Source organism: Antedon mediterranea, chromosome 10 (genome assembly GCF_964355755.1).
Source record: "Antedon mediterranea chromosome 10, ecAntMedi1.1, whole genome shotgun sequence".
Taxonomy (NCBI): domain Eukaryota; kingdom Metazoa; phylum Echinodermata; class Crinoidea; order Comatulida; family Antedonidae; genus Antedon; species Antedon mediterranea.
This window is the reverse complement of record NC_092679.1, coordinates 24,584,917-24,606,943: the sequence shown is the minus strand read 5'-3', so window position 1 is coordinate 24,606,943 and position 22,027 is coordinate 24,584,917. Positions and strand designations below refer to the sequence as shown.

General features: G+C 35.2%; 2 protein-coding genes across 4 annotated transcripts in view; one reads left to right on the top strand and one right to left on the bottom strand.

Moving 5' to 3' along the window:
- Positions 1-41: 41 nt before the first annotated feature.
- LOC140060069 (uncharacterized) lies at positions 42-12,397 on the bottom strand. 2 transcript variants are annotated; one of them, XM_072106128.1, is made up of 7 exons: positions 12,222-12,397; positions 10,098-11,583; positions 5,973-6,049; positions 4,270-4,335; positions 3,932-3,985; positions 3,658-3,756; positions 42-3,382 (listed from the first exon to the last, which is right to left on the bottom strand). In XM_072106128.1, exons 2-7 carry the CDS (start codon positions 11,557-11,559, stop codon positions 3,272-3,274), a joined length of 1,869 nt encoding a protein of 622 aa, XP_071962229.1. In that variant the 5' UTR covers positions 11,560-11,583; positions 12,222-12,397; the 3' UTR covers positions 42-3,271. The 2 variants fall into 2 exon arrangements, with proteins under 2 accessions (XP_071962229.1, XP_071962230.1); XM_072106129.1 differs by having other exon boundaries at positions 4,270-4,332.
- A 2,253-nt stretch (positions 12,398-14,650) lies between these two features.
- The window catches only part of LOC140061041 (ciliary microtubule inner protein 6-like), an 89,332-nt gene continuing 81,955 nt past the window's right edge, over positions 14,651-22,027 (top strand). For both annotated transcript variants that reach the window (XR_011847395.1, XM_072107449.1), the window contains exon 1: positions 14,651-14,867. Coding sequence is in view for 1 of the 2 variants with exons in the window: in XM_072107449.1 (XP_071963550.1) it covers positions 14,812-14,867 (56 nt within the window). In the remaining variant the exon portion in view is untranslated. The remainder of the gene's footprint in view (positions 14,868-22,027) is intronic.

Here is a 22,027-nt window from a genome sequence, read left to right as displayed (position 1 = left end):
TATGAAATTACTATAACAAAATTAAGAATAAACAAACAAAATTCGTTAGCTATTTTTATTAACTGTAATTGTTAAGTTATTTGTCTAGTCTAGTCAGATAATATGAAAACATGGCAGACCTCCATTAAAACATTTAGTGACCATCCAGTAAATAATATCATTTGTACAACAGTGCCACTAGACATGAAATAATGATGACCAGAAGAGTCAGATTTGAACTGTAAATATCACATTGCAGCTATAAATAGTTCATTTCATGCAAGAATATTTTAGTTAAAGATGTATTGTTCCTGAAAACAAGAAAAATAATTATTAAATATGAATACTTACTAATCGTACAGTACCTTGAATAGAACATTTTATAGTTATTTACTTTCTAAAAAAAAAAAAAATTGAAAATATTTCGCTCATAAAAACACGAAATAAACAGTTACATAAACCAGACCATTGTTTAGGTTTCTGGTTCACTATTATGGTTCATAATGGAAATAATTTTCAATAAAAATGTGAATCTTATGTTACATTAAAATAGTCGAATCCTTTTCCAAAATTATTTTTCCAGGTACAATATATCTTTAACTATACTGCCATAGCATTTAATATAGCGCCCTATATTGTTAGTAACTATTCAATTCAACTGTATTTCTAACTAAAAGTAAAGCTTTAGTGTGATTATATAAGCTCCAATTAAACTAAAATGGTCAATAAACAAAACAATACATCATTTCTTAATCCATTTATCCATCAATCATTACATTCAAAGAGGCTGCAAAATAGAAAGACCTAAAAAAAAGCAGCAATAATAGGTATACTGAGATACAAGAAGTTTTATTAACTTCTATACATTTCAAAGTGAGAAGACAACGTATCCAAAACTGGGGGCTGCGAGAAGTTTTGGTAGATAGTGCTACTTTGGTATGGTCACACACAAGAACCACCTTGATGTGGACTACCTCTAACAACTTTGCAATAGTTTTAGGAAACGAGTGTTCCAACTCGACATATGGAAAGTAGTTATACATAGAATATTATTTTAACAAACAGAATACATATTTACTATACTGGTTATGCATGCATACAGGGCTTGGTGTAGATCATGTTGAATTCTGTATGCCATCCGCTAAACATTGTCAATTTGTTATCATAATGGAATCATTCTCTCATTTGTTTAAAAATATACTTGTACATAAAATGGAGAAAAAAAAAGATTTTCAAGGTGCTGCTATTGGAACATGACATACATATATATGATATACATACCTGTATCAAACATAGGTGCTCAGGTATTTATTAACAGACAGTAACTTAATTTACCAGAGTACTCCTAACTGCATTTTGGTTTATGTGTAATGGAATTAAATTGATTAAATTTAACAAATTGTAAAAATTGAAATTGCAACAAACCCTGTAAAGGAATTTTAACTGAATTTTGCTGTAAAAGAAAGATTTAAACTTAAAACCCATTGAAACAATGACGGTGAACACCACCCTGTTTCCCTGTCCATACAAAAAGCGCCCATAGTGCCGACTAACAAAACTGAACAATTCTTAATACAAAAATTGACAAATCTAAGAATCTAATTAAGCTGGTCATATAATGAATCTAAAAACGTGAATACTATATTGGAAGACAATACATTAAAATAATTGATTTTAGTATAGAAGAATGATAACTATACACAGCGATTTTTGGAGGAAGCTTCTTTATGCGCTATTGACATAGATATAACATAAGTACAAGATCGTCAACTGTATGGACACGAAGTGATTCTAACAGGAAGGGGAACCACTGGCCGCCGTAGTTTAAATTATTTAATATACTGTAATTTTTATAAAAACTAATAGCAATGAAATGAATAATTTATTGATAAATCTTATAGCATTTTTGCATAAAGGATCGTTTAGAACACATTCTCATGTTTGAATACACCATACATGCTTTTTTGTGACTGTGTATGGGGGAATAACTATCGTATCGAATGGTGGATCGCAGCCACCATATTGTGTGGTTCCTCTCTCTCCATGAAGAATCACTTTTTGAACTATGACAACATTGGAGATGACAATCTAGTATTTATATAGTGGTTGATGGTATATTCTTTGAGATGAGGCAAATATACAGTACACAAAAATAAAAAAAGATTGCTGATTGAAGATTGTAGCTGACCAAATATAGGGTGTATAGGGGATTTAAAAAAAACACTATACAGTATGTTCGCTCAATAAATGTAAATAACTAATACTTGGCACTTTGTTTAGTATCCAATTATTTATACATAAATAATAACAAAACTATACACAAAAAATTGAACAATTATAATGTAAAATGCAAATACCATACTATATTGCAACTAAATCTATTTTAAGGTGTATTAACTTATTGACAAAATTTGATATAAATTTAGTTGTAGCATAGATAAATCTATGTCATGAAATTTCATTAATAATCAGGAAACATAATATTTAATTGGAAATTAAATAGTTTTAGTCTACAAATAAGTTCATTAATTAAATCAAATAACATAAAAAATATGCCTTTAAATAATTTAAATACACAACAAATTTGTCAGATATATTTACAATATAAAAACTTAATTGGAATTAATTAATTGGAATTAATTATTCCATAAACACCAATGTACATTATAGTTGAAATACTGAGACAAAGAGGTGTGATATCTAGCAAGTGCTGCAGTGTATACAATATATGCTGAGGTACCAGTTTAGTATTTATTGTTCCTTAAAATGTAGTACAGATCATCTTTCATTGCCAACTATGGATCTGTACATATAATAACCCCTTACAACAAATCCTCCATCAAAGTATCAAATTACGAATTGTTTTTTAGGTCCTGTTTCTGCTTTGGAAAAATAACGAATTAATAACCGGGTGAATACTAATTTTTGTCAACAACTAACTAAACCACTAAATTTAAATGGTTATTTTCAGCAATTATCAACATATAATTTGCAGTTATTAGCAAAGAAATGCGGTCTGCCTAAAATGATATTTAATGACAGTTTATTCGGCGCTACGGAGCAGAAACAGGCCTTTAGGTGCTCAATTCCCTTTACATACTGTACATTGATGGGCCCAGTGTTTAATTTGTGCTTACTTAGAAAATCTAAAGTGTTATAATATAGTACTCTGGAACATTTATTTTGATATTCTTTTGGCGGAAGATTTAAGGTATCAATCGGTAAACACTTCAAGGTGAATATAGCATACTATGGGTTTGTTTATGAACTATCCATGCTTTAACTTGTACACTCATTTTGAGTGCTCACTGCCCCCATACTTTGGTCGACCAATCGGTTTATAAGAGGGCGGTATATTATGAGCTGGAACGTCAGACTTATCTTCAAGCTTTCTCCATACCACCTAAAACAAACGAAAATGGTTAGTAATAAGAAACGTGTATACTGTAATACTATAATTGGCCGGTTTCTTTTATATGTTGTAAGCTCTGTCTACACTATCAAACTACTTTGAAAAAAAATGTCATGTGCCTAAATATATGTATATTCTCAAATGTGGTACTGATATGACATAATCATATCCATATATGGGCATATATCACATTATTTTGTCACATAAAGTTTGATAGTGTAGACAGAGCTTTCGAAAAACAATTCAGGAATCAAAATGTAACTCACATTACACATCTCGCGTACAATAGCTCTTTCTTTGTCAGACATAGATTCATTCTCCAATGGAAGTTTACGATCATCTATCTGCTCATGCACCTCCAAGACCTTTTAAATAAAATAAAAACACTAAAATTAATAAGGTCATTTTCAATATTTCAGTAAAAACAACTGTGTAGTGAGGAAGTGTCTATATCATTGATCCCTATAAATTTATCCAATTTACTTATAAAAAGAAACTGGTGTTTCAAAGATTTATTTTAATTATTTTATAAAAGTTTACCTTAAATGCTTGAGCTACAGCCTCTTTGCCACCAGCTTGATAATGAGGCATCATCTGCAATGAAAAATATGAATTATTTGGTGACTGTGGCACCTATAGCTAATTGGTAAAGTCCATCACCTGGATCTACGGTATTGTCCTAAGCTTCAAATCTTGTCGATGTTATGGCTAGGTAATTACGGTTCCACTGTCTTAACCGCTCGGCCACTAACTCACTAAGTATGAGGTAATTTTAATTTTAAATATTCCTCTGCTTGAGGAAATTTATACCTGACAGTGACATGGATTATTTCAACAAATTGAAAAACCTTAATCTTAAAAAATTAAACGATACTTACAGCACTAGTGTTGGGGGAATTCATTTCTGGGCCCTGTCCATCTCCCTGGCCATTTCGTTTCAACTGCTGGGTGAAAAAAAACACCAATATATTAATAGCAAATACTACATCTGAAACAATGGATTTAAATTATTTAGGATATATCTGCCTTTAGAATGCATCCTCACAAAAAATTAAATTAACGATAAATAAACGAGTTTAACCTGAATAAATGCTTAAACCCCAAATGATTCTAGTCTTGAAAAACACTCTTAAAAACCCCAGTTTTCTATTATTTTGATTTAGAAGAAGGTAAACAGATTTGTATCTCACAATTCTTATACCAAAGTTTGAATTTCATTTGAAGAACATTAAACATCCATTATTTACAGTACAGTATGATATTGTACAGAATCCAGTTTTCTAAATGAGTAATAATATTAACAAGAAACCAGTGTCTGTTCATTACGCCCTGATACACGATAATAAATCAAAAGCACTTCCAATTAATGAGCTCAAGTCAGAGATGAAATGGTAACAGCACAAGCAAAGAGAAATGTGAGACATAATGTGGCAACATAAATCACTAAACACTAACTAAACCAAGAGTTTCTATGGCAACATCTTGTTATCCACTTTTATTGATGGTGAAATAAATTGTTTCTGTCTCTTGGCAAATATTATTTGTAAATGGCAGTCAACAAAGGTATTGGGTCTTGAATTGAAGTATTATGAGCAGCATTTTTGTGCTATACAGCAATATTATTATAAAATTTGCGATGTTTCATTTTTATTAACAAACTAAAATACTAATTCCTACATGATAAATACTTAGTTATTGAATTTTGGAACGAAATTCCATACTGTAATACGAAGCAGGTCTACTCTGAGAAATGTGAATTCAAACATTATAAACAGCAATGAAAGGGTTTTTTTAATATGAGTATATAATTATTTACTAATATGTACAATATTAATAATGACAAAAAGCAATACAAAAATACAAGAGACCCATGCATACTACTAGTAGTAGTACTGTATACTGAAATGTCATTCAATGGTTTTCAACTCTACAATCATAAAATACTGTTCTTTTTACAAATGAACCATTCCAGCATCTTTACACTTTAATTGACCTAAAGCCCGTAAAGGTAAGCTGATAGATAACATCACAGTAAGCCAACAGAGATTATCAATGGGATGCTTGCCCAGAAAGAATGTATGTTCAAAAACTAGGTCTGTACCTCCCAAGACTTAAAAATACATTAAAATAGTATTATCACTGGTAAATCTAAATGCAATAACATACAGTAGTAGGCAGAATTTGGGATTTGCCTACCCTTAATGCAGTGGCATTATACCGCAGAGGCCTGACTGGTTTAGGGAAATGGCCTTGGGTGTTTTGAATGCCAGTTTTCTTTTGGCCCTGCTCAAGGGGCACCATTTCCAAAATACAGTAAGTCTGTTAATTATCAACATTATATTGCTTATCAGTTAGGCCAATTTACACAGACGAGCGTTAACAGAAATACAATTAAAAAATCTATTATTCCTTATACATACAATGCAAAACAGAAGGGGCGATTTCTGCTCAGGATACAGTAGATCAGATTCTATGTGGGACAATCTATGCAGTTTCTGCTTCCGTTACAGCTCACTGTGTAAATTGGCGTTAATAGTACTAATACTCAAATGGATCAGTGTTATGTACTGTATGATCTCACCTTAGCTAGTTGTCTTTTCTCCTCTTCAAGTAACTTGACACGCTGCTCCAACTCACGGATATAAATGGCTGCTTGATCTAAAGAAACAAAAGTTAACATTTGAAACAATTTATATATATGCAGATTTTTTAACCACAGAGACATTCTTTCAGTAAAAAAAAAACAATTGGCGATTGCACGCTAAATAAATTGTTAGTTTCACATTCACTCAGCAAGACTTTTTTTAGAGAGCTATTTTAAAATAAAATAATTGTTGTATTCAGAAAAAAAAACTATAGTAATTATTTTTCATCCCAATTAAAATTACATTTGATCGTATAGCATTCTGTGTAGGTGAACAGTGACTTGAATTTAAACAATCATGTTGATACAACACCACCTACAAAAGTCACTCATCAAAAAAGAAATTTAAAATGGCCTTTAAAAATCTATCAAAATGGCTGTCATTTACAAAATCAGTGGGTTTTCATTCATTTTAACAACAACATGGTAAAAAAGAACCAAACCACAGTCATGGTTGAACTGTAAACAATCTTTACAAACTTCTTTTTTCATTCATTGTAACCACAACCATTTGAGGAAGTCTATTTGAAAGTCTAGAATGTCTAATTGTATTGACTTTGTACAGTACACTAGTGAATGAAAGTGAGTGTACAGTAATATGCTTTGAATTACTACTATGGTACTTTCAACATAACTCTGAACTCTATAAAATTTACACTTGTCAACTACTCATGCGGAACAAATCTAACAGGTCTTCTTATGTCAACCTGTACATCAGGTGTATATTTGATTAACATCTAAAGTTTGTTGATACAAATTGTTCTTTGAAGCACAAAGTCATTAAATAGCACAATGATGGATGAGGTCAATACTTATTCATTACATTGGTTCTGTTTCTGCTATGAAAAAAGTACCAGTTACTAAGGGCGCGTTTATACAACACGCTATTACACGCATATTCTACACGCCTACGAGAAGTGTGTTGTATAACAACAAAGAGATTCCGTGTAATGAGATTTTAATTGCAAAAAAGGCTACTTGGCTGAATCCTAAAATTTGGTGGATTCCCGGTCGCCGTTACCGTGTTGGAAGTGTCCTCAGGGTATATTTTGACCTCTCGTTAAAACAGGTCGTAATATCAATCATGTCATGCGACGTTGCTAACAAGATTGGGCCCATTTATTGCTGCTTCGCTCCCAGCAATCATCCTCCTACCACGTCTTACGCCTAGCCTAGTGGGGCCAACTCGCAGTGGTAGTACTAGTAGGCCTCTATCGTTTCCCACTCCAAACAGAATAAAAAATAACATCGCAAAAATGGCATCTTCTTCCATAGTGTATAGATGAAACAATGAAACCCTTAAAATAACTTTTATTAATTTAAATGAACCGAGAACAAAATAAACAACAATGCAAACGTGAACGAATACAATAATGAAAATGGTAAAAACCGCGCCAATACATCGGACAGCGAGGAGGCGACGATGATTGTTGATAACAACCCAGCTAATTCAAGCGATCAACGATTTGACCTTTTATCCTAGCATGCACTGCGTGTTGATGAAACTTCCGGTACAACATGGTATCGTGATTTCTAGTATAACAGCAAACGTTAAGGTGGGTTGACCTCGGTCCGAACAACACGCTAAAAATTAAAGCCGTGTTCAAATTTAGGGTGTTGTATAAACACGACCTCTCTGTTCGAAAAAATAACAAGTTATTAACTGTTTGAAAAAAATAACAAGTTGTTAACTGTTTCAAAAAAAAATTACTAGTTATTAATATTAACTGTGTGAAAAAATGACCAGTTATTAACTGTGCGAAACCTTTACGAGTTATCAACTGTGGGAAAAAATTAATAATTATTAACTGTGTAAATAAATTAACCCCTTCTTTCAGAAACAGTAACCAGTTAAATGGCAGCCTGAAAATAATGGTTACACTAAATTGATTCAGCATTATAACACCATTTAATCAGTTTTTGCAATTTTCTTTTTAAAAAATGTACAATATTCTTCCTTTTTCTTTTTGAGTTGAAATAAATCACTGTTTTAAAAGTGATAGCTTCTAAATTCATTATTCATTAATTTATTTTTTTTAACCTTGCTTTTGAGTTTTAAAAAATCTTGAAAGATTAATCTTTAAAACTAAAATCTATTCCTTCCAGTCATAATTGGTTTAAAACCAAACACAATAGTATTGTACCTTGTATATATACAATAGCAAATAGTATATCATTTCAGGATAATAATACCATTACATTGATAAACACGATATGAGTTTAACAGTAGATTTATTAATAAGGATTGTTTTTCATTGTTAATTGTGAATAATTTCCTACACTTGAAATAATAGTTGCTTTATTTAGACTGGAGTCAGAAAGCTGAAGACTATTGTTCTTTGGTCCACTATTTCAACAATGAATCGTCAAACTGCAAGGGATACTTAATAAATCTACACCACAATAATCTATTTATAGGCAAATATGTACTTACCACACATATCTAAAATATTTTCACTGGTTTCATTATTCTCTAGGTAATAGTATTAAATTATTTTTGTGGGAAGATTTTACGACCCCTTATTTAAGACCCCTTATTTTAAATACTAAGGTACTTAATGTATTTATTCCAATAAACATCCCATTTTGAATAAACACTTCCCTCAAATTAATTTATTATTTTTTCAAAATACTAACACATTTGCAGCAGTACCAATAAAAACGTCATGATTTATTTTATAAATTTCTCTTTTAATTTAAAAGTAAGGTAATGAGAATGACTAATTCCATTACCATAGCAACATATCCACACCTAACTGGAAATATGCTAAACTATTCTGTCCTTCATATTGAATTTAGTAAATTGCATTTAATTAATTATTGTACTATTTAAGTAAAAAAAAAATAACATTTTACAAAAAAAAAAAAAAAATACTGTCTGTACATATTTATTGAACTGCAAAGTTCTCCAAGCTATGTTTAAAATTTTAGAGAGTCAGCCATCTAATCTTTTTTTCGAGAAATCTTGAAAACAAAGACCCCAACAAAAATGTTTCAATTGATGAAGGTACAGTAGGGGATCTGTTTTCAAGAAATCTCGTTTCAGTTTTTGTGTTTTACAAGTCTTCAGACAATAATGGAAATACTACAGATAAAAAAGACAATGTAACTTGGGACAAGCTATATAGTACCACATTCTGATTGATATTATAGATTGAATAAGAAAGCAGGTGTGTCTTGTAGACTGTGTATTACTCACACCTTGATCTACACCAATGTAAACACCAATGCCTTGATTGGTGAACAGAAACCTTTGTTTTAATCTCAAGTGCAGTATAAATGGTCACAAGAATCAACACCACATAAAGAATTATTGATAAAACATGTATTGTCCCCAAAAAAACATGAAAAATGAAGATTAATAAAATCAGACACACTATTTTGCAGTTTTAATAATGTTATTCACTTGTAAAAAAACCAAAAACAATTTCACTCATAAAAGACAAAAGAAACATTTAATCCAGTTTTTGATCGAAAAACTATTACCGTATGTGACATTAGGGAGGTTTCGCAATCTTACGAATACGATAACGAAAACGGATACGTCACGCACACGTATTCGTAAGCCATAAAAAAATCTGTTTCGCATGGCAACGAAATATTGAGGCGCGTCCAAAATATGACTGCGGTAAATTTGAGCGAAGCGCAGGTATGTGTTGCTTGGTGCTTGGCTGCCTAGGCCTAGCGTAACATCAAAGCGAGTGAGGACTTTAAAAACTGCTATTTACCAAAATTGACTTGGCATTTTAGTAAATTACTTTAGTAAATTACTTTCAATAAATCTATAATTATTATAATCATGAATCATTCCTGATTCAAATGCAAAATGTGCAAAATAGATCAAAAACTATACTCGTTTTGTAGTTACGAATATGACTGGTGATATTCGTCAACACGAATATGCTTTACGAATATGAAATGGGGATCAGCTCAAAAGTTTCACAAATGTGTAACGTATCCGTTTTTGTTATCGTATTCGTAAGATTGCGAAACCTCCCTATTGACAATAAAATGGCATAATTATTCCAAAAAAAATTTGAAAGAAAAATATTGTTCACTTACTGTTGTTATTGATACTGGTATTAAGACTTGTAATTGGGTTAACTTTGGGCACTTCAGTAGGACTAGACTCATCATAGCTGCCATCACCCTGGTCTCTTGGAATTGAGCTGAGGGTAGAATTACACTGACTACAGATTGAGCTACGACTACCAGTCTTCTCTTCATCCAACATCATACAAACATCCTTCAGCTCTAAATTCTCTGTAATAAGCTCTTCCTGTCTTTCACCAAGTTCCTGCAGTTTGTTTTGGTAAACAGCAACCTCATTCCGCATAACGTTAGCAGTGTAACGCCCAAACCGCTGCCACTCTCGAGCAAGTTTGCGCTCTTTTTGACGACCATCGTCAAGAAAGTAGCACAAGTCTCTAAGTTCTTTATTTTCAGTATCTATAGCTTCTTTTCCTTCTCGTAAATCTCTTATTTCTGTCAAGTTAATTTGCATACGTCTATTAATCTCTTTCATTTTGGCACTGTTGTCCGACGCAGAGGACAAACGATCCATTTCCGATTTCCGTAATTGACGAATTAAATCATCTTTAGATAATTTACTTAATTCCTCTTCACTTGGGACTATTCTAGGTTTGGGTTTTGGTGCTTGCGAAATATTTTCTCCCTGATATTGTCTAATGGGAACATTCTGTTCACTTGACCTTCTGCCCTGGTCATATATTGAGGAGGAGTTTGGGTCATCAGAGTTCCAGGAGTTGCTGTTGGTCATAGTATTCTGTGGCGGTCTGGTGCCATAAGGTTGCTCTACACTGGTATGTGGGTCTGACCTATTATCCATTGGCCTGGATTGACCATCAAATGACCGATTAGCGCCAAGAGCTCTCACTTCTTCAGCTGATCTACTTTTGTGTAAATCCATTTTTACTGAAGGTCTGGAGGCATACATATCAGTCCTGCCTCTTATTACATTAGGATCAACGGGACCTTCCTTTCCTTGAGGTGAAACACCAGCTTTACTACGAGTGGGCTCATAGATTACATTTCTAGATTCTGGTGGTTTATATTGTGGGGGTGGGGGTCTACCCCTGACAGCATCAAATGAATCATAAACATTTTGACCTCCATGCTCCAACATCCTGCGCTTTTCAGGGTCTGGTTGTCGATAAGGCGGTTCACCATTAGGTGGAGGGTTTCGGTAATCATTACTTGGTCCATACCTATATTGATCACTACGTTTTGGGTTATTATCACCATATGGAGGTCTTGAACGACCGCCTTCCCCAAGTCGTCCATAAGGTCCTTCATTGTTTACCACAGGACCACCTTGGTGGAACTGATATCTTGTATGTTGTTCAAAATCAGTAGAAGCTGGATGATTTCTATTGGAATCATTCGCTGTATGCCGTACATTTTCAGAATGCATCCTTTGCCGTGAGCTTTCCCAATTTGGATCTGGTGTTTTGGATCTTGGTTTATCCTTGACATCACTGCTTGGTCTCATTCTTGGATCCATTATGCCAACTACTTTTCCTAAACACTGTGTAGGAATAAAAAAACAATTTTATTCCAAACTGCTTTATATAGCAAATGTAAAATTGAATTTTTAGGATTTCCTTGAGCAATTTGAATATTTTGATTAAAAGTGCACAAGGAAATCCTAAAAATCACTCAATCTATCTGTAAACACGAACATGATCACTCATACAAAATAGAAGAGTGACCACAATAAAACAATTTCAAACAAGACCAACATCATCAAAAGTATAGGCCTATAGGCTATCCTATTATAGCTCTAGCCTAGCTAGTAGTAGTAGTAGGTCTACCTACCGGCGTGCCATATAAATAAATCATCAACAAAAAATGCCGGAATTGGACTTTTTCAAAAACATTAATTAAACAAATTAAATATTATGCGACCAATTTTTCTTGTAATTCAAGGCCTAGTTAGGTCTACTACTACTAGTAGGCCGTCCTCACTCTACACACAAGGGCAGAGCCTCTATTTAACAAGGCTAGCCTAGGCCTACCGAGGTCTATGCCTAGCTAGTAGGGCCCTATTCTACCTAGAGCTAGGCCTAGCCTTAGGCCTAGGCCTACCCTAGGCTAGGCCTATAAAACTTCAAACAAGTCAATCCGACACACACACATTATTCAATCAACGATAGTTTAACTTACATGTTTCTTATTTCAATCACAATAACATTAATTCAACAAGAAAGTGTTATTTCGATTCCATCTTTCCTTTACACCTCTACATTCCTAATGACACTTCCGTATCTGCGGTTTTATAAACGATAATTAATATAAAAAGTCAAAATGCTCTTTCTCCCCCTCACACTAAAGAACCAAGATGACATGATACCGGATGCAAAAATGGCTGCGCCACAATGGGGATTTATATAAATCCATTCTTTAAACACACACCCTCTGTATTTTTAAAATTAAAATTCAGAATTCGTGTATTTGTGAAATAAATTGAAACCTAGGTAAACATATTATAATGCATGTTTTTTGTTCCTAATAACACTTACTAAAATGACAGTTTGCTTTATATAACAATAATATGAATACAATTTTCATAATATTTTATGGGGGTGACATTATTATTTTCATTTTTAAAAGGAACCTACAGACAGAGGGCAGTGTGTAGAGATCGCCACCACCACAGAGGCCATAATCGCCACAACAGACAGGAGGGCCATATATTGAGGGCGCTAAACATAAAATTTAAAACATCAAAGCAGTTGGCGAGGGCCAAAAAAAAAAAGGTGTTAAATGTGCTCTCCCTGCCTCAGCACTAAGGCCCTGCCACAGCCTTTTGGGGTCGTTTCCAGCCCATCACCAGATGCATTGATGTTGTCGCCTCATGATGTGTGGTGGAAAGGGGGACGTATGATCTGTGAACCCTAAACACAGTGGCTCGCATAGCCTTAACTCTTTTCCACCGACCAGCGTGGGAATTGAATCAAACCCACGACATACGTGTTGTTAACACGACGCTCAGGCGACTGAGCTAACTGATCATTTTGGTTTTAGCAAGGTTAATAGGATATTAATGACGTAATGATGAATTACGTAATACACGTATAATAGACTATTATCAGCTGTTCATTCATGTCTACTTTGTGGAGTAACTGGTAATGCTGCTCAGTGTTGAGTACTCTCAACTCTCTCGAGATTCGGTTCGAACCTTTACGGATGTTTTTTAATTTAAATGAAAATGATTTATTTTTTTTTTTTTATAAATTTAGAGGGTTGAAAATGTTAGGACTAGGCATGAATTAATGGACCGTTTTTAAAATCAGAAACGCATTCATTTTCCATTCCATTCAAAAACCATTATAAAACCTCGAAAATAAGCCAACTTTTCAACGGGCAGGCTTCTTTTCCACGTGGGGTTCTTTTCGAGATTACTTTTGCAAATTATAGGAGGGGAGCTGCTATGTTTCCGCTGTTTCTTTACATTATTTCAATTTCTAATAAAGTTTAACAAAATTAAATTTAACAGTGTGGCGTGTTGACCGCGAATGACTACTAACAATGTCATCTTCCACAATAAACCTGCACAAACTCATTTGCATAACAACGCGCGGCATACCAAGCTGTTTAAAGAGCTTGTGGAAAAGAATCCTATATTTTCACTTAAAAGTACTAAAAACATGACTGAGCACATGGGCTTATTTTCGAGGTTTTATGGTATTCTATTTAATGGAAAAATGAATGTGTTTTTGATTTTTAAAATGGTCCATTAATTCTTGCCTTGTCCTGACATTGTCAACCTTCTAAATATCTCTCTTTCACAATAAAAGAAAAACATTTTTTTTTTTTAAATATTAAAAAATATCCATAGAGGTTTGAACCCAATCTCGAGTGTCGTGTCTGTATCCTAACGTATGTAAGAATATCTTGCAGACAGCTGGTTTCTTTCCATCAGTGGCAGGGAGAACATACTTTTTAAATGTTTTTGAGGACTAGTGTTTGGTGCCTGTCTTTTTCTTTCCTCAGAGACACTGATATGTGAAAATATCCAGACTCGCTTTTTAGAATAGTCTTGCTTACAAAACTGGTTGTGAATGTCTCTGCATGAAATAAAGTACATCTGGCTGCAGTTCGTATTGAATATTTATTTTTTTCACCTATACACTCCCCTTATTACCATCTAATAAATGACTGGTACCTTGCCTCATTTTACGTTTTGAACCTGTACATCTGGCATGTATGCAGTGATCGCCAATCAAATACATCATCACTACCGAGTGATGTTTTGAATTTTTTTCTAAATAGATGGCATTGATTTTCCTTTTCGGTAAAAAGCAGAGATGAAATCACATCCTGTAAGTGCGTGGAAACTAAGGAGTGCTTCACTTTGAAAATAAAGAAGAAATTGCCTTTAGGTTTGTAAATACTGTATATTATATCGGAATCGGAGGCAGATCAAAATACTACAGTACAGTATTCTTTGAATTAATCTGTTATAAAATGAGGTAAAATGTACTTGATAATTGACGCGTTAGTGTATTGACGACGGTAAGTTGACGCAAGCTGACGCAAATGTACACACAGTAGCTTGTGACTCCTTGGTTACTATTAGCAACGCGATAATCAAAAGAAGCTAGTTGTAGTAGTAGGAGGAGAGGCGAGGCTAGGTAGAGGAGGAGGCCTACTAGAGAATAGTATCATTTCTCAAGGAGGGCAGGCCTAGGCCTACATCTTATTAACCTGGTCTTCTGCAAGCTTATTCGACTATAAATGATAAAAAACAAATATGACGCTTTATATGCCACCAATGTTAAGCAAGAGGAGAGTAATTACAAAATACAAGTAAGTCTGTCGCATTACACGAAAATGGCAATGCACGGCACGCAAGGAAGGGACCCCGCCCCGGTAGTGGCCTCCTACTAGGCCCTAGGCCTAGGCTGGCTAGGATAATAAATAAATAAATAGGCCTAGGCTAGCTAGAGGGCTTAGAGAGTAGAGACCTAGGCCCTAGTCTAGTATTCTCTAGCCTACTAGCTATGACGTATAGTACAGTAGAGCTACTAGGCTAGGCATGTATATGTTATACAACATGTAGCCTTTTTGTTTGTAAAATAGTAAATAGCCTAGCTAGGCCTAGGCCTAGGCCTAGACTCTAGCTAGGAGGGTAGCTAGAGGCTATAGGCCTAGGCTACCCTTTTAAATTTAGGCTAGAGGCCTAGGCCTAGCATAGGTAGCTAAGTTAGGCCTAATTTGTAACTAGGCCTACTATATAATAGGATAGGGCCTAGGCTAGCTAGGCCTACTGGTACTAGCCACCTGTGTATATGTTATGCGCGATTTGAACAATTTGCGAAATTTAAAATTGCGCAAAGAATTCCTTGCGCAATTTGAAATTGCGCAAAGAATTCTTGCGCAATTTGAAATTGCGCATGGATTTTCTTGCGCAACTTGCAACAAACTTGCGCAATATCAAATTGCGCAAGAAAATCCTTGCGCAATTTCAAATTGCGCTGCACAATTTGTAAAATTTTCAAATGGCGCAGCAGAATTCTACCAGAATGCGTGCTAACGTCGACGATCGGTTAACAATAATAATTTATTCGAAACTAATAACTCAAAATGAAACATAATAAATGCGAAGATAACATACACAACATAAATGGCATACACAATTAAATAATATTATCACTCTCATTGTAACTTAAAATAAATCAAAATAAATGTAAAAATAACAAAAATTAATGTAGTCTAGTAAATACACAACATAGTCTACCGCCACCAACGGTTAGACTTGCTATCAAAACATAGTGTTACGACCACTTTTGGCCTAGGCCGAAATACCTAAATAAATAGCAACAACGAGGCTTGGAACAAACAATAGTCGACACTCAGAGTATTATGCAAAGAGCACGAGCTCCATTTATTTCCTTTCACGAAGCACAAAATACATAACAACACAATTATAGATACGTATGATACCGAGTGGTTGGTTTGCCTGGCCATCTGTACACATCACAACCTTCTTATTCTTATCGTCATGCCTTGCTTCCAGTATCAAGCACAGTTCTAACCGCAAGCGTCCTTAGCTGGCCCTGTCTCCTGAGTGACTCCCTTCTTTGTATCACACACCCAGCACAGCTTTCCAAAATACCGCGCACCACCATGCTCCATTCTGATTCGTCCACTTGACCACCGACGACTTGATTCATTTGCATGCGACATGTGACACCTGACTCTCGTCACACGTAACACTCTCCCCCTTAAAGTTAGTTTTTCGTCAGGAAAACTTTTGGTGCCTCCTCACCAACCACTGGTATTTACAAAAACATCTCTAATTTATTACACAATTTCAATTTCACATTACATCATATATTTTCATTTTATTCATCTATTTTTTTTTTTTAACACTTCCATTTTTATTACATTTCCTACTTTTCTTTACCTTAGGGCTACATATCACTATTTTAACTTGTATTATTTACTATTTTTTTTTTTACACAAGTATACATACATTATTCTTAATTTTACACATCTATATTCATTTGCATTACATTCTTAATATTTATATTCATTTGCATTACATTCATAATATTTATATTCATTTGCATTACATTCATAATATTTATATTCATTTGCATTACATTCATAATATTGTTCACACCCCACGAGACAGAGCATCGGCAATCACATTTTCCTTTCCTTTAACATGCTTAATCTCAACATTGTATTCTTGTAAAGTTAGTCCCCACCTCAGCAACCGCTGATTTTTATTTCGCATTTTATAAATAAAGGTAAGTGGGTTGTGGTCAGTGAACACAAGTATTGGGTCTACGGTAGTGCTTAGATATACATCAAAATGCGTTAACGACTCCAATAGTGCCAGACATTCTTTCTCAATAGTCGAATAATTCATTTGGTGTTTACTTAATTTTCTAGAAAAATAACATACGGGACATTCTATCCCATAAACGTTCTTCTGCATGAGAACGCTACCAATCTCCACATCACAGGCGTCTACATACAAACGGAATTGTTTCTTAAAATCCGGTGCTATAAGGATTGGTTCACACATTAGCATAGACTTAATTTTCCTAAAGGCACTTTCACATATATCCGACCACTTAAATTTTACATTCTTCTTAAGCAATTCTGTAAGAGGACCTGCTACGCTAGAAAAATTGGGACAAAACTTCCGATAGTACCCCACCATCCCTAAAAACCTCATCTACGATTTTTTGTTTGTGGGTGCTGGGTACCAATAAATACTCTCAACCTTAGCCCTGATGGGTCTAACCCTTCCCTGCCCCACAACATGACCAAGATACGTAACCGTAGCATGACAGAATTCACTCTTACTTAAGTTTACAGTTAGGTTTGCTTGTGACAAAGCTTTAAACATTTCATTTAACTGTTGCATGTGTTGCTCCCAAGTTTGACTGTATACAATCAGGTCATCAACATACGCCTCGCAGCCTTCTACGTTCGCTACAAGTCGATTTACCATTCGTTGAAATGTCGCGGGCGCATTCTTAAGGCCAAACGGCATCACCCTGTATTGATAAAGCCCGAACGGGGTACAGAACGCAGAAATTTCCTGGGCGCGCGGCGTTAGTGGCACTTGCCAGTAGCCTTTTAAAAGGTCAAATTTACTAACAAATTTTGCGTTCCCCACCTTATCTATTAAATCTTCAATTCTCGGAATTGGATACGAGTCTGTTTTTGAACAACGATTAACTGCTCGCATATCCGCCACGAGTCTATATGAACCATCAGACTTGGGAACAAGCATGCATGGCGAACTCCAGTCGCTTTTACTAAGCTCAATTATACTATTTTTAAACATATATTCAATTTCCTTATGGAGATACTCCATTTTAATTGGATTCACCCTGTAAGGATGTTGCTTAATAGGTTGTGTATCCCCAACAATGATATCATGGATTGCAGCATTTGTTACACTAGGGGTGTCAGAAAAGATACCGTTCCATTTATTCACAAGTGTACTCAATTGACTCTGTTGTTCTATTGATAAATGAGTTAACTTTTGTTGTAAATTGTTCATTACATCAGAATTGCTTAGTTTTAAATCATATTCCTTGCCCTTTTCTTTTAAATCATTGCGAGAGCCACCGTCATTGTTACAAGCTACAGCCGCACAATTTGGTTTTACATCGCGAGAAACATGTTCGGCATATTCTTTAAGCATATTAATGTGACATAATTGTCTACTCTTCCGTCTCCCTGGTGTATTTATGACATAATTTAGATCATTTATTTTTGAGTCGATTTTGTATGGACCGTGAAATCGCGCTTGCATTGGGCTCCCCTGAATGGGAAACAATGCCAGAACCTTGTCCCCAGGTTTAAAAACCCTGCTTTTTGCATTTTTATCATACCAAGTTTTCATCTTAGTTTGTGCTTTTACTAAATTTGCTTTAGCAATGACGGTCGCCCTGTTAAGTTTATGCCTAAAGTCGCATACATAATCCAATAAATTTACATTATTTAGTTCTCCCTGGAGCCACTTGTCTTTCAGCAATTTTAATGGTCCCCGCACGGAGTGACCGAAGACCAACTGAAATGGGCTGAAACCTAATGTTTCTTGTACAGATTCTCTGGCTGCAAAAAGAACTAAATGTACCCCTTCGTCCCATTCCCTTTGAAACTCTACACAATATGCCCTTAACATGTTTTTTAACGTTTGGTGAAATCTTTCTATAGCACCTTGAGACTCTGGGTGATACGCACTAGATGTTGATTGCTCTATGCCCAATTGTAACATAATTTGTTGGAATAACCCTGATTTAAAATTAGTGCCCTGGTCAGATTGAATTGATGTAGGCAAACCAACTAATGTGAAGAATTTAATTAAAGCTTTGACTACCGTTGCTGCCTTAATATTTCTAAGTGGGACTGCTTCGGGAAAACGCGTAGAGCAGCACATAATAGTAAGGAGATATTGATTTCCGGACTTTGTTTTTGGCAATGGACCAACGCAATCTATCATAACTTTGCTGAATGGTTCCCCAAAAGCGGGTATTGGCTTAAGCGGTGCTACCGGAATTTTCTTATTTGGCTTTCCCACAACCTGGCATATGTGGCACAAACGGCAATAGCGTGATACTTCCTTTTTAAGAGATGGCCACCAGAAATGTTGAATAATTTTATCATGTGTTTTTCTAACACCCAAGTGCCCTGACATAGAGTTGTCATGGGCTATGCCTATTACATCGTCGTGATAGACTTTCGGGACTACAATTTGATGTACCACAGCCCACACATCATGTACCTGTGCATGACGTGGCCTCCATTTTCTCATAACAACGTTATTTTCTTTATAGAAGCAGACCGGTAGTTTTGCCGCTTCCTCCTTAGGTAACACCCTAGACCCCAATTTCTGTATAAATGAATCATCTTCTTGTTCCTTGATCAACATTTCTGTACTTAAAGGCTCTCTTTTTCTATTTTTGGGTTCACCTGACCCTACATTTAAGGAAGTGTCGCACTTTGTCTTTTTGATATCTTCACCTGGGTTATAAAATTCTAGATTTGACATGAATGTCCCCTCTAAATCTAATCCATCGTTATCGGACATTCTATCTTCAATTTTCTGTGTCATTGCACGTGTTACAGCGCAGGCGGGGTATTCCCAATCATTGTCGGGCGTACCAGTTTCACATAGCACATTAGACTCTTGTAGTGTGCGAGTTAAATTATCGTTAATCATTAATTCAGGTAACACCCTACCGCCAGCCAAATCATTACCCAAAAGCATATCAATACCCTTTACTGGAAGCTCCGGTACAACACCTATTATCGCTTCCCCTTTAACTAATTCAGAATCAATTATTACTTTGTGTAACGGGACATTAATAACATTCATCCCCACACCTCGAATTAACGCGGTCATACTCGTAGAACTACTTTTACCGAAAGAAAGAGCTCCTTCCAACATCATAGATTGGGCACAGCATGTATCTCGCATGACCCTAATGCGTTTAAAGCAATCATCACCTTTTAGCGATACCCGTGCCTCTGACATAAATGGTGCAAAATTTTCATTAGTTTTATTACATTCAATTTGCTTATTTACTTTTGAAATGTTGTTGGTGTCCCCTTTTAATGTAGCACATCCTACTGGAAGAGAAGATTTGTTACTTGAGTTACGTTTGAGAAAATAACATTGAGACATAACATGTCCTGGTTTTTTGCAATGGTAACATGTTAATACCTTAGGCTTATCCCAACGCTTACTCTTAAACGGACTCTGTCTCTTAGTATCAGATACCCGTTTGTAATCACGTGGTTTATCCTCATGGTTAGGATTATTTATGTTTATCGCACTTAATTTATGAGTCAATGCATAGTCATCGGCATATACTGCTGCGTCTTTCAATGTATCAATTTTACGTTCATCAAGGTGAATTTTAATATCAACATGAATGCACCTTTTAAATTCTTCTATTAACATCATTTGCTTTAAATTATCATAATTCAATTCTACATCTTTAGAACTAACCCATCTATCAAACATTTGCTCTTTAACTCTGGCAAACTCCACATGCGTTTGTTCACACTGTATCCTCGCATTTCTAAATCTTTGTCGATAAGCTTCTGGCACAAGTTCGTAAGCACTGAGCACTGCTTTCTTCACTATTTCATAATCACTACATTCATGAAGGGGTAGAGCCGAATAAATTTCACGTGCTTTCCCTATGAAAACACTCTGTAACAGAAGGGTCCACTTTTCTGTCGGCCACTTCATACTGTACGCAATTTTTTCAAAGTGTTGAAAATATTCATCAACTTCGGTTTCCTGAAATTTTGGAACAAGCCTAATGTGTTTAGACGCATCGAAAGCATTAGGCGCACTAGCAACATTTACTTTTCCTTCTCTCTCTCTCTCAATAATGTCTCTTTCAATTTGGTACTGCAATTTCGCAAGCTCTAACTCTACATCTGCTTTTTGCTTTGCCCTCTCCATTTCCATTTCCATCATCATTCTCTCTTTATCAATTTCCATCTTAGCCATTTGTAACTCTAATTCTTTTAATTTTACAGCTTCACTCTCTACTTCCTCAACCACAATCACTTCCTTTAAACATGATTCTTCTAAGTATTCTTCTCTTACAAGGGTTTCAATTAATTTATTTTTAACAACTTGTTTTCTCGTAGACTGTTTTAAATGCAGATCAAAATACCTTCCCAACGCCAACAAATCTGGCTTTTTTAACGTATTAAATTTTTCCCAGGAAACACACTCTGCAAGGTATTTTTCAGCCTCAAACTCCATTATAAACAAATGGTTAAAAAAAATTACAATAGTGTAGCAGTGATTGTTTGTTCCAAACCCCGAGTGAGTCTGATAACTCCGGTTTTCCCGGACGAGCCCCCAATTTCTGTTACGACCACTTTTGGCCTAGGCCGAAATACCTAAATAAATAGCAACAACGAGGCTTGGAACAAACAATAGTCGACACTCAGAGTATTATGCAAAGAGCACGAGCTCCATTTATTTCCTTTCACGAAGCACAAAATACATAACAACACAATTATAGATACGTATGATACCGAGTGGTTGGTTTGCCTGGCCATCTGTACACATCACAACCTTCTTATTCTTATCGTCATGCCTTGCTTCCAGTATCAAGCACAGTTCTAACCGCAAGCGTCCTTAGCTGGCCCTGTCTCCTGAGTGACTCCCTTCTTTGTATCACACACCCAGCACAGCTTTCCAAAATACCGCGCACCACCATGCTCCATTCTGATTCGTCCACTTGACCACCGACGACTTGATTCATTTGCATGCGACATGTGACACCTGACTCTCGTCACACGTAACAATAGCCAGTAGTAGGAGGCTAGAGTAGTATTAGCCGCCCGCCGTGCACATGCCCGCCGGGAACTCCACCTTTGTGGTCCTTTGTCGGGTCTTCGACGGTAGGCTAACAATAACAATATTTTCACTACTATAAAAAATAAGGAAATGCGATATTATCTTT

Coding starts and splice junctions, on each gene's coding strand:
- LOC140060069 (XM_072106128.1), bottom strand. CDS start 11,559: ATGGATCCAAGAATGAGACCAAGCAGTGATGTCAAGGATAAACCAAGA. Junction 4,336..5,972: donor AGAAAAGACAACTAGCTAAG/GTGAGATCATAC, acceptor TTTTTCACCCAG/CAGTTGAAACGAAATGGCCA. Junction 3,383..3,657: donor TTGTACGCGAGATGTGTAAT/GTGAGTTACATT, acceptor CGTTTGTTTTAG/GTGGTATGGAGAAAGCTTGA.